Source organism: Lissotriton helveticus, chromosome 12 (genome assembly GCF_964261635.1).
Source record: "Lissotriton helveticus chromosome 12, aLisHel1.1, whole genome shotgun sequence".
In the NCBI taxonomy this organism is placed as follows: Eukaryota; Metazoa; Chordata; class Amphibia; order Caudata; family Salamandridae; genus Lissotriton; species Lissotriton helveticus.
Genome location: NC_136073.1, coordinates 458,060,443 through 458,074,869, shown reverse-complemented (window position 1 = coordinate 458,074,869; position 14,427 = coordinate 458,060,443). Strand labels below are relative to the sequence as shown.

At 44.3% G+C, this 14,427-nt stretch overlaps 1 protein-coding gene across 1 annotated transcript in view; it reads right to left on the bottom strand.

Moving 5' to 3' along the window:
• Nucleotides 1-805: 805 nt before the first annotated feature.
• The window catches only part of LOC144799892 (NAD(P)H dehydrogenase [quinone] 1-like), a 32,016-nt gene continuing 18,394 nt past the window's right edge, over nucleotides 806-14,427 (bottom strand). The window contains exons 5-6 of the mRNA XM_078671501.1: nucleotides 3,878-3,979; nucleotides 806-1,226 (exon numbers count right to left, since the gene is read on the bottom strand). Coding sequence (XP_078527627.1) covers nucleotides 909-1,226; nucleotides 3,878-3,979 — 420 coding nt within the window. The 3' untranslated portion in view covers nucleotides 806-908. The remainder of the gene's footprint in view (nucleotides 1,227-3,877; nucleotides 3,980-14,427) is intronic.

Here is a 14,427-nt window from a genome sequence, read left to right as displayed (position 1 = left end):
ACCTCACCAGCATGCTAACAACTTTGAGTTCCTTCTAACAAGTCCAACTAAACCTCCAATCCTTCTGATGTTGTTTAGATGAGCACCATTAAATTGTAACATATTTTACTGGCAGTGCGACATTTCAAAATTGCTGTGTCAAAAATCAATAGACCTATTTTCAGCCAGCTCCTCCATCCGGACAAGAAAGGCAGGAAATCTCTCCTATCATTTTAGCATTCTACGAAATATATCGAGGTCAATAACATCCACCTACAAAAATATTGCAACCACTAAACTGCTTACCACTACATTTTGAAGGTAATGATATGCTTACCTTAATAATAAAATAATATTTATGCAAAACATCTCTGCGTCCATCTGCTCATTTGCTATGCTTCTGTGTGAGGAAGACAGAGTTGAGATGCCCCTGTTTTAGAAAAAAAATTGAAAAACAAAATACCCCAGGAGAGAGCCTGACAAACATTGGTACCTGCTTCTTTATTTGTTAAGAGTTTTGAGAATTCAAATGCAGGATTTTGGTATGTCTGTGGAAATGACTGCACTTGGTTCCCTCCATAGGTGCATGTGTATTCATCATTAGATCTTTCGTATAAACAGTAAAACAAACAGAAAAAATAAGTTAAAGAAAATCTTCATGCTGAGAAAGCAACAAGTACTTTCTGGGGCTCCATTTTCCAAATACTACGGCTGAAGTGGGGAGGTTCCTCAGTAGCTCGGGTAGATAGACTCTTTGCATTCTTTTTTCTATGCATATTTATTTGACATTAATTGAGAACGTTGAAGTACTGAAAATAAACAAAACTTTTAATTGTAGATACTTTATTTTAAAATAGATCTCTTCGACATGAGTTTGAAAGTACAAATCAAGGAAGCGTTTGTGTTGTACAATAGCCCAATAGTTTGTTTCAATTTTTTTTGCTAGGAGCTTTAACTTGATCATCAGGGGGGATAGGTTTCCCCAGGTGCTGCCCTATTGTCAGCCCGTATTTCCGGTGGGCGTTGGCTTCCTCCACGTCCTTCTTTAGCGCGAAGCTCCCAGCAGGAACGGAAATGTCAAAGTCACTTCCGGGCACAAAGCTGATGGCGTTCTCTTCCCAGATGTGCTCCAGCCGTGTCTTCCAGGCCTCTAGGAGCTGCGTGCGTCCCGCATTGGGCATGTGCGAGACCGCGTAGGAGATCTGGGGAGCCAGGACTTGGAAACAACAGAAGTTCAGTAGTCCGTTCTGGAAATCACACAAGAGATGCAAATATATTAAAGTGTGTACGAGAAATGTGCCCAGCCCTTGCAGGTGGAGCTTTGAAACATTCTACAGGCCTGATTACAACTAGGGCCCCTCATAATAATTCGACTGATGTTTTGTGCGATAAAAATTGCATCTAATAAAATCTGATACCGAGGTGTTTGGAATGCATTGATTGCCATTAATTGCCTATCAGGGAACGTATTACACATAGTGCCACTTAGCCGGGGCACAAAAGGCGTGTGTACCCGCTTGTTCCTCCATCGGGCACTAAGAATCACAGAAGGGGCCTCAGATGCTTTTGCAGCCCCTTCTGTAATACCGGTAGCTCTGGGGCACATGTAGCACCAGTGCTATCTTCAGAGGGCATCCTCTCATTTGCATGAGGGCGTGACCACATGCAAATGAGATAATCACTTTGCCTCTGCACCCGCACTATAATATGGGCGTGGGCACAGAGGCAAATTTTTTTTCAGCAGGATTACTTTCGATGAGCCAAAAATGGTGTCACCTCTTTAAAGTGCAGGAGGATTGTCGCCAGCACTGTGAAACATAGATCCACTTAGAAGCAGCTGCTCCGTATCTCACTGAATGTGCTGTCCCCAGGTAGGCTTCTGGCCGCTGCTGCCCTGGAGACAGTGCATTTAAGGTAATGAGGTGCACCATTCGAGTCTGTGCCAAGCGCATCTTTTAAAAGGTGCAAATTGGTGAAAACAGGGAAAGTGCGCCCTATGTATAATACGGGCAACGGGCACTGGGGCTTTTCCCACAAAAAAAAAGGAAATAACTATGCAAGTATTCAAATTTACCTTTTGCCAACCCTCACCCCATGAGTCAAATTAGTGCCCCTCTGCTCCTGGGTCAAAAGGCTGATGCCTGAAATTGCCTTATTCTAGAGCTGGTCTTGAATCAAAATGATATACGAAGAGAACTTTTGAGATCCAGAGGTGAAGCATCCCCTATTCTTCCATTATTCGTGGAGAATGTCCCATTTACCGTTAAATTGTTTACTGTCAGGTACCCTACTTCTAATGGCTTTAAAAAACATCCCCCCGTTGATAAGCCACATAAAAATAATATTTAAAATGCAATTGTGCTCTAATCAAGCAAAGGTAGAGAAACATCTCTCGAAAAATGTTTGCCAAGTTTAATCTCAGATCGAACCATGCTGATATCAAGTGTTATCCTGTACTAGAAGATATATACATACCAAACATAAATTTATATAGAGAAGAATATGACAAACCCACGAGAATGGAAATGGGAATTTTTAGCTGTTCGGGAATGTTGCAGGAAGGGAGGAAGAGTATAAGAAAACAGTTTACATTTCTGAGAGGGGTAGGATGGATATATCAAAAGTTGATTATATAGTTCAGAAAAAGTGTTTCTGGACAACACAAAGGATGGACACAGGACAGTATTTTGGAAAACAAATAGTGCAAATGTGAAATACATTAAAAGGGGAATAGTTGTGAAGTCGATGGACTCATGGAAGTTACCGGCCTGAACTCAAGGCGGTACATTGGAGACCCGCAAGTAGCCAGGGGCCATGTTTAGAAGGCATAGGAAGATATCTAAGATGCAGGACCACTCTCGCAAGAAAATGGAAGGTTGCAGCTCATGAGGAATTTCTTTAATAAAAAGCTTTGCAATATGTTCCTAAAGGGGCTCAGGCAAGGCGTGAGCTAAAGTTCCCGAGAACGAGTTGTATTTCTTTGGTGTGGAAACCAAGAAAGACAAATAAAGTTTTATTTCGATTTCTCAAAATTCTGTTTCCTTATATAAGGCATGTTTGCTGCGAGTTTCAAAAGAGTCAACCGAAGGATGCTCTTACTAGAAAGGCACAGCAGGATCCTGCAAAGGATGGTTTGGTACATTAGGTTGACCTTCTAGAACACATGAAGAGCTACAATGGGAAGACAGTTAGGAAAGCTGAGGACAGAGGAGTTGTAAACATACCAGCAAGCAGGGGCGGCTCTAGGCTCATGGCGGCCCTGGGCAGGGAGCGTAGGTGGGGGGCCCCGGAAGAGGGGGTCCGGGCAGGGCGGAGCGCGGATGCCAGTGAAGAGGGGGGGTCAGGGTGTTTGGAAGTGGAACAGAGCCGGAGGCCGCCAAATCCCTGCCAGAGGCCACCACGCAAATATGTATCCATCCTCAGAGGATTATTATATTAAGGATATATATTGGCGTGGTGGCCCCTGGGGTTTGGTGGCCCTGTGCAGGTGCACAGCTTGCACATGCCTAAGGCCGCCCCTGCAGCAAGTGCCCAAGATTTGTCTGGCAGCAGCATGTTGCACGGCTGTTAAGGAAGTAATCCTGGATTTTGGCTGATTCAACAGTATCGAATGACAAAATATCAACTCCAGAACATCAACTAGCCCAATGTGATCAAATTAAATTTATGTAGGTAAGTGTAGATACTATTCTTAAGTCCACATCTATGTACCTTGAAGATATGTGTTTTATGAAGGTACACAGATACGGATTCAAGAATAATAAACCTATGCTTACATATATGTAAGTACTTTGACAACTGTTTCAAAATTAACCCTGCCCTGTTAATTTGTTTAGGACCATATCTGTTTCATATATAGGTGTACATAGCTGCCGTGGTACATGTATTCAGATCTTACCTGTATCAACCACAAAATCAGGTTTATATCTCCATGGATACCCGATGGACCGTAGGATGACTCGCTCCCTCCAGTGGTGAAAGACAATAAAGCCTTCTTTTTCTGTAGAAAAAACAATGCAATTTCTGGTGAGAAATAACATGTACAGACTTCTGTTCAAAATAAACCCCATAGGATCCCACGTGGAGGTGAATAAAGGACATTGAGCTCCAATCAGCAAGGATATTGTTTGTTTTAGCTAATATGTAGTACAAACCTTCAGCCTTAGTGCTCTTTGAAAATAAGGCATACGTTTAGTCATCAAGTAGCTGATTCGTGGTTATAATTCATAATATTAGTTGAATGTATATGCTAACATGTTAATTATATGTACTTCAACATACCCGCAAAAGTCACAAATTTACTATCGAACATAAATACAGGTAAATTTAGATTCCTCGTAGAAGACATCATTTCACTACCATCCAGTCACAGCATTTCGCTTCAACACTTCGGATCTGATCACCACAATGATCATTCGAGCCAATTTCACAATTCTACAATTGTGCTGGCTTTTTCCAACCATCCTATCTCTACACTCTCATATTTTACTAGCATGCTCATGTCTCAACAAACCCCATATTACACATTTCTTAGAAGCTAAGTAGGCGTGAGGATTACGCCTCCCAACATTGAGATATCATCGCATGAATAGACTGAATACACCTGTACAGGTGTCTTTTTCCGGCCATGGGGAAGGCTGATCCTATCACAGAGCAGATTTGAGGGCATATGCATGGGGTCTCATTTATGAGGCCTTTGTCAGTTTTGCGCTTCCGTTGAGTCACTTTTTGTGACGCATCAGCAGCGTAAAACATGCCTCCTGTTGCGCACTATTTACAAAGTGACGCATCTAAGCAGATGCGTCACTTTGTAAACCCCTGCGCTACATTATACCTGCGTCAGGTATATTGTATGCAGGGGGGGCGTTCTACCGCAAAAAGCCTCGTAGAAGTGACGCAGTGAAATCTTTGAGATCTCACTGCGTCACTTCTAGGACGTCGTTGCGTCAAAATCTTGCGCCTGCCTCACAGCAGGCGTAAGACTGACACAGGCCCTTTCACCTGGGGCTTGCCCCATGTGAAAGGTTGCATTGCTGGAGTTGCGTCACTTTTGGGACACACTCCAGCAATGCGTCACTTTTGCGCTTACAGATACGTCAGAAATACTGATGTATCTGTAACTCCTTGCGACATGATGCGTCATACATTAAATATGACGCATCAGGTATGTCGCAAGGAGGGCGCACTGAGAAGTGACGGGTCGCTGCTTTCACGCAGCGATGCGTCATTTCTCATGAATGAGGCCCTTGCTTTCTTGTCTCAGTGGCGTCCAGTCATGTCAGAGCAAGGACATTAAACAGCTGCCTCCTCTCTCAAGGCAAACTTCAATTAGATGCTGTGATGTAAATTGATTATTTTATTAAAAAATATGCATAATGCATTATATTAATAAATGTTTAAGCAATGCAAAATATTTAGGCAATGTAAAATGAAATCAGGTGAAATCAGGTAATCCATAGCGTACAAAACCTATGCACTCCTAGCTCCACCAGGGCTAGGCACCGATGTCCCACGTGCTCTGTGTTTTAGTCACTCCATGCACCTCTAAAGGAGATCTTGCTCTATAAAGTTTGCTTCTGTTCACGTGCCTTAAGTATCCCTACTTTGTTTACCAAGCTCTGTAGAGCAAATCTTGGAATGACTTTGGTAGCCCTGCTGGGTATCGTGGGAGTGGAATGCACTTTCTTGGTTGAAAACAGGATCTCGTTCGCCACAGGATGCTGCGGCATTTTATGCGGTTAAGCGAATATCCTCTCCACATGGATGAACTAAGCTCTATATGCAACTTGTCAGAGTGTCCGTCACCCCTGTACTGCAGTTGTCTAAAATGTAAAACATGCAAGGAGGTGTTAAGATATAACATCACCTTACTAATAGATCTTAAGTGCAAATGTCGGTAATACTCATATTTGTCAATAGTGTCCTGCAGGGCTCGAGTCGAGGGCAGACGGGGGAGACTCGTTCTACCCATTATTTTCAGAGGGAAGACGCCGTCTACCCTGCTGTAAAGCTGGCCACTTTCAGCAGAGTGCCACATTCCTGTCCTGCTTCTCTTGGATTTACAGACACATGCTGAATTTGTCCATATGTAATTTTCTGACACTGGACACGTGTATTTGTAGCACGCACGATTACCCGAAGGTGTCCTGGCGCTGAATAACAGATGTTTATTGTTACCCAACTCAATGGTACTCATTTTATCAACCTCAAATGGATGAAAGGCTTAGTGGACCCGCCGAGATTTGAAACTGTGACCATGAGGTCGAACACAGGCCCCTGCAGTTGCTGCTTTAGTCCACTGAGCCACCAGACCCACTTTCAGCAGCGTCTGCACGTTGCCTGCTTTTGTTCTGAGCAGCAATGTGCAGGCGGGCAGGGGCATATCAGATGCAAGCTGGGCCCATAACAAAGGCCAAAGTTAAGGGGCCATTAGGCCTCTTTTTGTTGAAGTATCCTGGCTAGGTCTATGGAGAACCTCACACCTAGATGCACTGGAAGGGAAACAAAGGCTCACATCTTATCACTTCACAGGTACTTAAGAGACAAATGCTTTTGCCTTTGTTCAGTCCCTGTATATAAATGCATGCACTGTAAGAATGTCAGACGTGTTGGTCGCCCCAGTATTTACCCCGATAACAATGTAAGTACCAACATTTTGTTTTATTTCTTTTATAGCACCTTAACCCCTTCGATGCTTATGACGAACTCAGCTCATCATCTCATCATGAGGCACAGTGGAGCTGTGCTCATGACGAGCCGAGGTCGTCATAACTGCCGCGGCCCTCTCACGCGTGGCGAATTCTAGGACTAGACAAAAGAAGAAGATTATTTCCTGTGAGGTCATGGGCTGTGATGCCACATGTGATGTCACACGCTGTGATGTCACTTTCTGTGATGTCACTTCCTGTGATGTCACATCCAGTGATGTCACTTCCTATGATGTCACACGCAGTGATGTCACACCCATTCTGCCTAACATGGTGAGTTCCCCCACTTCTTTTTTAGGGCTTGAGCCCTGGTGTTTTTTAATCGAGTCCCCGGGGGACTTCAACTGTGATTTGTAGATTACAGGGTGTATCACAGCAAAACTGAGGAACAACCAGAGGCAGTGGTGGCCTCTATTTACCGGGGTGGCAGGGAAGGGGGAGGAGGAGGGGTGGGAGTGTAAATTAAAATAATTAAAAATTAAAAAAAAAAAACATTCAGGCTGGCCACCCGGCAGGGCACCGCCTCCACTTCTTGCTCCTGGAAGCAAGAACCAGGAAGCACCCAGGCTCCTGACTTCCCGAGTCAACGCTGGTTCGGCGATCGGACGGGGAAGGGGGCCTGGGCATATTCTGCACCCAGGCTGTAATTCAGCCTGAGTGCAGAACATACAAAATGCGCATGACTGTTATGGTCGGCCTGAGAGTGCTGGCCAAACAGTTATGCGCACTTTAGAGTGGACCAACCACTCTTCCTCCTGGCCCCTGCCCTGCCCACATCAGGAAACGGAAACTAAAATGATAATAATGCTGATTATTATCATTTTAGTTTTCCTTTAACTACTGCTCGCAGGGCAGTGGGGCGACGTTCCTAAACCTTAGCGGACAAGACTCTCTGACCAGCGGTTAAAAGGAAGCATAATAAAAACATGAAACCTGACACATCGTATGAGATACACAGGTATAAGAGGATTTCACTAAAGGAAAACAATCTAGTAATCTTGCCCATTCGATCCTTGGTCTATCTGCCAACTGCCATTGCCAATATTTTAAATTAAATAGAATGACAAAACGGGGGGGGGTCTTCCATAGGGGCATGGCCAATGTAATTGAGGGCTTGGATTAAAAACATATAAACTGAAAATCTGTGTTTAGCATAGTGTGACACCCAACAGGTATTTTGCTGCTTCTGTCCTGGCATCCAGATATATAATACAACAAATATTATTACACCTACAACAAGCCAGGACTATTGGCTTTGTCAATGGTTGCTAGTTGCATAAGATAAATAAGCAACAACTATGGCTTTGTTATATAAACCATTGAAAATGCTTCAGTTCTGAAATGATGAGACTAAAAGAACTGTAACGAGCCTCTTTGAAGTTACATCAAAGGCAGCGAAGGGTGGCACTGCTGCGGAGTTAAGATTTATTTATTCACCGAGGGTGAAGGCAAAAATGGAGAGCCCAATAGGGACCCATCTCAGCACCTGCTTTTTTGTTCTGTGGGTGCTGAGCACTGGCAGGACCCGGCCCACTTAAAGCCCTGACTTATAATTGATTTCTGTAAGCAGCACATGAGGACCAAAGGGACCCTGAAAAGAAAACCATCTCACAAAGGCAAATTATAGGGCCCCTTGCTACAAATGGAGTGCTCTGGCAACTACATAGTCTAGAATGCGGTAGAGAATGCCATTTTTAGAAGGTAAACGACCTATGTGCGTGCTCCTATTGGTTGCTTTGTACAGTAGTTCTTCCCCTTAGGTGTAAATCGTGTAACTCTGGGTTTTCACTAGTAACATGAGGTAGCTTGTTGGTCTGTGTGGGCAGGGCCTAACTGATAGTGTGTGATTGGCCAGAAACATAGGTGGGTGTGGTTGAAGAGGTGGAATGTTCTGAAAGTTGAAAGATAGTCTGTGATTGGCTGCTTGCAAAAAGGGAAGCCTCCAGCGGAGTTCAATGCTTAGGACTTCAGGGTGCAACCAAGGGAGGCCCTTCCAGGAAGTTACACAACCAGTATCTGAGGCAGGGATGTCTGAAAGCCGGAGGTGGGGATTAGGCCCAATCTCAGCCATTACTTGGAGTTTTCAAGTCTAGGAATGGTCCACCACCACTTCAGAGGACATAGTGGGCTGGATCTGTCATAGGTATGGCACCCTGGACAGCAAATGGGGGCAATAGGTGGGAATTATGTGAAGAGCCCACTATAGCCTGATAGAGTCTTATCAATGAAAGATGATTGCAGGTGTTGTGTGACCAAATTCCAATTCATGAATGCTTCGATGGATCAAATATCCCCAAAAGTGATCCCTTTATGCCCTCGTGTGAACCTCCAATCAAGTTGTTTGTAACACTTTGTGATCTTTGGGCAGAGATAACAATACAGTGCCTAGGCATTACCTACTGCCAACATCCACACTGAAGCAAAGGTCGAAGGCTCCAGGTTGTCGCCTAAGTTTGGGCCACAAGCCTAGTGGCCCTAGTGGGAAAGGGAACTGAGTCCTGTCCTGTGGCTCTCATTTCCCACAAGACTAGAAATGAGCTACATGTTGAGCGAACACACAGGCAGTAAGGCATTTTGTCTGCTGCTGATGTGGATGAGGTTCAAGCCAGCATCTGTGTATCTTTGCAGCAATGGACATAGCAATCCTTTCAGGGATGGACTGGGAACTAAAAGCAACCCTGGAAAATGTGGTCATACTTAATTTAGTATAGCAAGTGAGTCCGACCATCTCCAGGAGGATTTGAGGGCAAATAATATACATTTCGACAATATATGCTAAGTGATGGCTGGAGAGCTGAATAATCCTCCATTCATCCATCCCTAAACGCAGCCACTTACACCTCAGTGTTTCTGACGTTCTGTGAATTCTGAACCCGTTTTATAAATGGCATGGTTTCATTACGAATTTGATAATAGCAAACCGTAACTAGTGAGTTCGGCAAGTACGAGTGATCTCGTCACGCTAGACTTACAGATTCACTACGTTTGTGGAGATTTCGTTCTGAACCGTGGGTTCCATTTTATGTATGGCAGCCATTTTGTTGTTGCCCTCACATAGGCCGATGACTGTGGTTGAACTAGTCTTTTAAGGACATGTACACCTTAGCTCGAGTTCGTGCTGACTCCTGTTTGACCTGCGTGAACTGACCCTGTTGCCTGAAGCTGACCTTGTTAAACCAGTTCCTGCCCTTTATCTGATCAAGATTAAGGATCAGAGCACAGGACATCATAAAGTGTTACTGCACACAAACATGCCTTATCCTACTTCTATCTGTTTCTGTTTCTTCTTTTATGGTCTATTTACGATATGGGTTGTGGTCCTTTTTTATTATGGGTTCGTTCGACCTATCTAAAGAAGAATGTTGGGTTTGACCGACGATTGAACATGGGCTGGGCAACTGGAAAGTGGGTTTTACCGTCATGCGATACCTCTGGTGTGGATACATGTGATTGGACAGTTTGTAAATGTTAGGTATTTGTCTGGAATGTGATTTTTGGCATAAAAAGGGATGACTTGCTTTGTAAAATTGAGCAGTCTCCTGAGAACTCATACCGTGATGATTTCTAGGACTTCTGTTACTGGCTGCAGCCAATAAATTTGATCTTTGATGCCACTCAGAAGTACCCCGTGTCTCTGTATTCTAAGACAGGTGAACCCGAAGACTTTGAGCGTGCCCATGGCGCCGCTGGGTTCTAAAACCCGGTTCTTCAGTTGGCGCCCAACGTGGGGCGACTTCAGCGGTACCGGTCCAAGCCTGAAGATCGTGAGGAGCTTCGTGTGGAAATTCTGGAGGACGGCCACCACTTCATCGACCCCGGCATGTCGAACGTGGACTGAAGGTCTTTGCTGCGAGGATTCCTGCTTTCCTGACGGCTACGAAGGACTGCTGCCCTGACTGTCGCCCTGTCTTGGACCCATCGTGATGCTTTGTACGGCGAGACGATAGACGGGTCTTCTGGTGGCGTGACTGATACCTCAGTTAAGTATAAGTGGGTCGCTCCCAGTCCTTAGTTTTTGGTTCTTTGGTTCTTAGTTTGTTTGGTCCTTAGTTTTGATTTGAAAATTGCAATTTCCCAAGCCGAGGGTCTCGTATATTTACGAGTGTATCAGTAGATAATCCCTTGAAGTTTGAAGCTCGATTAGTGAGCGAAGATGCCTAATCGTAGCAAATTTGGTACTTGGTTTGGTTGTGGTTGCAACAGGGATTCCCGATTGGAGGATTCGTGTCCGATACCTCCGGTTGGAACTCCGACTTATGAGCTCTATTCTAAACACGCGTGGGCCCCATTACGTTCAATTAAGTATGGGTCCACTACACTAGAAAAGACGGTGTCTTACAATGGCCCCGACATGGTAGCTTTAATACAGAGATTTTAGACAATTTAGACACTAAATTATTTAGGAAGAAAGCCCGGCCGGCAATGTTTGACTCCTTTCGCCTTTGGCGTAAAGAAGCCAGACAACGAGAAATTAAACAAGCTAAAAGAGAAAAGGATGTATCAATAATGCAAGCTGCTAGGCAGTTTAAAGAAAACGAAGAAGATAAAGCAATTGAGGTGTCAGATAGGCAACGTTGCATGGCCATAGATAAATGTTATCCGGCCTTGCCGTCTTCTCCTCCGAAAGCGATTGAAGATCTTGAAAAAGATTCTTTGATCTCTCATTTACTGAGATTGCACCTCCTTATGTGCAGGGTGCTACTGCGCCTCCATTATCACCGGTTGTTCCACCCTTTGTTGTTCAACCTCCTGTTGTTGTTCAGCCACCCGGTGCTCCACAGATGGTTTTACCTTCTCCTGTGCAACCCGCTCTAGGGTCGCCATCTTTGCTACCAACTTTGCCTCAAGCTCCTTTGCCTTCTACTTCTGTTTCTTTGCCTCCGACTGTTATTATGCCTACACCTTCTTTGCCTCAGAATACTTGTTCTCCTGTTCTTATGTCTGCTTCTTCTCCTTCTGCTCGAAAACGAATGACCGAGACTGTTGTTAGTCTGCTGTCTCCATTGTTTGGGTCATTGAATATGACCCCTGTTTCGGAACGTAAGCAGAGTCGTAGTCAGCTTCCTAGTTCCGAGGAACGGACAGTGTTGGATTTGTTGGCTCGTAGATGGATTTTGAATGCTTCAAGGTATAATTTGCCAGCGGTTATGGATGTTTTCTTTCAGTGGGAACCGCCTAAGCAAAGGTATGTTTTCGATGTGATGTGTACTTTCCTGCGTCAGGAATGGGAAGATAATGAGTTGGGTCCGATTCCGCAGGATGTGCTTGATGTTCAGTCAGATTTTGCTAAAGGGATGATAGTGGACACTGATGTTACAGATGCTGTAGAGACAATATTGGCTTTTAGATCTAGACTTCCGCCTCAGATGTTGTATGAACCTGATCCCTCTGTTAGGAGGAAAGTGAGACAGTATCCAATGAGAGAGGTTCCTCCACTTTGGAAAGAAGGAGACGCAACTGCTAATCCGCCTGTTTTGCCTCATTTTCAGGGAATATGGGTACATGTCCCTTGGAAGAGAGCAGAGGTCTTGGCTCTTAAGCAGACCTTACCTGATCCTCATAAGAATCCTGCTGGTTTCTACAAAGAGTTGTCTCAGACAGTAGATGCGTGTATAATGAATTTAGCCGATGTTGCCATGTTGATGGGTAATGTAGTTCCGCAACCTTTGTGGGCGAAGATTCGTCATGAGAATCATGCAGCAGAGTTAGGTGATACTTGGGCGAATATTGTTGCTGCAGATGGTAGACAAGTAGGAGGTGCTAAACCTGAACCCTTAGTTGCAGAATTACCTGGTAGAATTATTACTTTGATGAAGACGATGATGCCTGCTTTCCGAGTGAATTGGGATAAGTTAGCAGCATGCAAGCAGAAGAAAGATGAGAGTGTGTCTGACTTCTTCACTAGGTTTGAAGAGACGTTTATTGATCACAGTGGTCAGGATATGAGTACGGAAGGTGGTCAAAGGTTGTTCGTGGATAAATTTGTCTTTAATTTGCTTCCCGAACTTTCTAATAAGTTGAAGGACTCTGAGAGTTCATGGGCCGTTTCTTCGTCGGCCCAGATATTGGCTACTGCTCAATATTACGAGAATAGGGATAAAGATGAGAAGGATAAAGTAGAGAAGAAAACGAAGGATTTAAAAAAGAAAGTTCTTTTGCAGCAAGCTTATCAGCCTCGTCAGAATCAGCCTCAGTTTCAGCAACCTCCACAATTTCAGAGATTGTTACAGAAGCCTGAGCCTTATGTTCAGCGATTCTTTCCTGGCCCGAATCAGTGTGATTACTGTAGAGAGGAAGGTCATTTCAAGAATAATTGTCCGACTTTGTTACAGCGTGCGAATGGTGCACCTGGTCAGAGAGGTCGTGGTGGTTTTCAGCAAGCGCCTAGAGGAAGAGGTCGTGGTGTGATCCCCCAGAATGAGCGTTATGTTGAGGATTACTATGTTGAAGGTGAGAGTGTTGGTTATAATGATAACTAGGACAGCCAACCTTTTCTTTTGGATACTGGTGCGACAAAGAGTTCTATTATGCATTCTAAACTCCCTGGCGCACCTTTGTCTGGCTTGACCAATGTTTCCGTAGGATTTTCAGGCGCCCCAGTTCATAATCCGGTTTCTAGTCCTTTCTCCCTTTCTATTGGCCCTTGTGAATTGGAAGCTCCACTTATTCTAACGACTGGTTGTGGTGAGAATTTGTTAGGATTGGACATGCTGAAAAGATTGTATGCAACATTGCATTGTTCTCCTTCGGGAGTACAACTTACTCTTGGTAAGAAAGTGATTTCTCCAATGTATTTGTCTAAAGATTGTTTGCCACTGGAATTACGTTCGCTTCCTGAAACGTTTTGGGCTACAGGTCCAAATGATGTTGGTCTTTTGCAGATTCCACCGTATGTTGTTACGCTAAAGTCGAATGTTAAGTTGCCTCGTATACCACAATACAAGATCTCGAGTGATGGTGAGAGAGCTCTTTTAGCGATTGTCTATGATCTGGTTGAGAAGGGTGTGGTTGAGGAAACGAGAGGTAACATGTGCAATAGCCCGGTTTTGCCTGTTCTTAAGCGTACAGATGCTTCTCAGCCACCTGTGTACCGGTTTGTGATCGACCTTCGAGAGGTCAACAAGATTGTCGTGCCACAGTTGCCCGTGGTACCTGATATTACTGCATAATTGACTCTGATTCCTGCTTCGGCAGTTTGGTTTTCTGTCATCGACTTGAAGAATGCTTTCTTCAGTATTCCTATTGCTGAGGAGAGTAGGGATATTTTTGGCTTCTCATTAAGAGGACGAAGCTTCCGATTTAAGAGAGCTCCCCAAGGTTATTGTGAAAGTCCCTCAATTTATAGTCAAGCGTTGAAAACTCAGCTTGACGGGTTTGTGTTACCAGTTGGTTCTACTCTTATTCAGTATGTCGATGATTTGTTGATTACTGCTGATGACGAAGAGGTTTGTAAAGAGGCTACTCTTTCGTTGTTGCGATATTTGTCTGACCTTCATCATAAAGTGTCGCCTTCGAAGTTGCAATATTGCCGCCAAGAGGTAACCTACTTAGGTCATCTCTTGTCGAAGATGGGAAAGAAATTGACCCCAGAAAGAATTCAAGTGATTGCGCAAATGAGTGTGCCATCGACAGAGAGAAGTTCGTGCCTTTTTGGGTGTTACGTCATATTGTAGACAGTGGATCCCCAATTTTTCACTGTTGGCGAAACCTCTGTTAGCATTGACTCTGAAAGATACTCCGT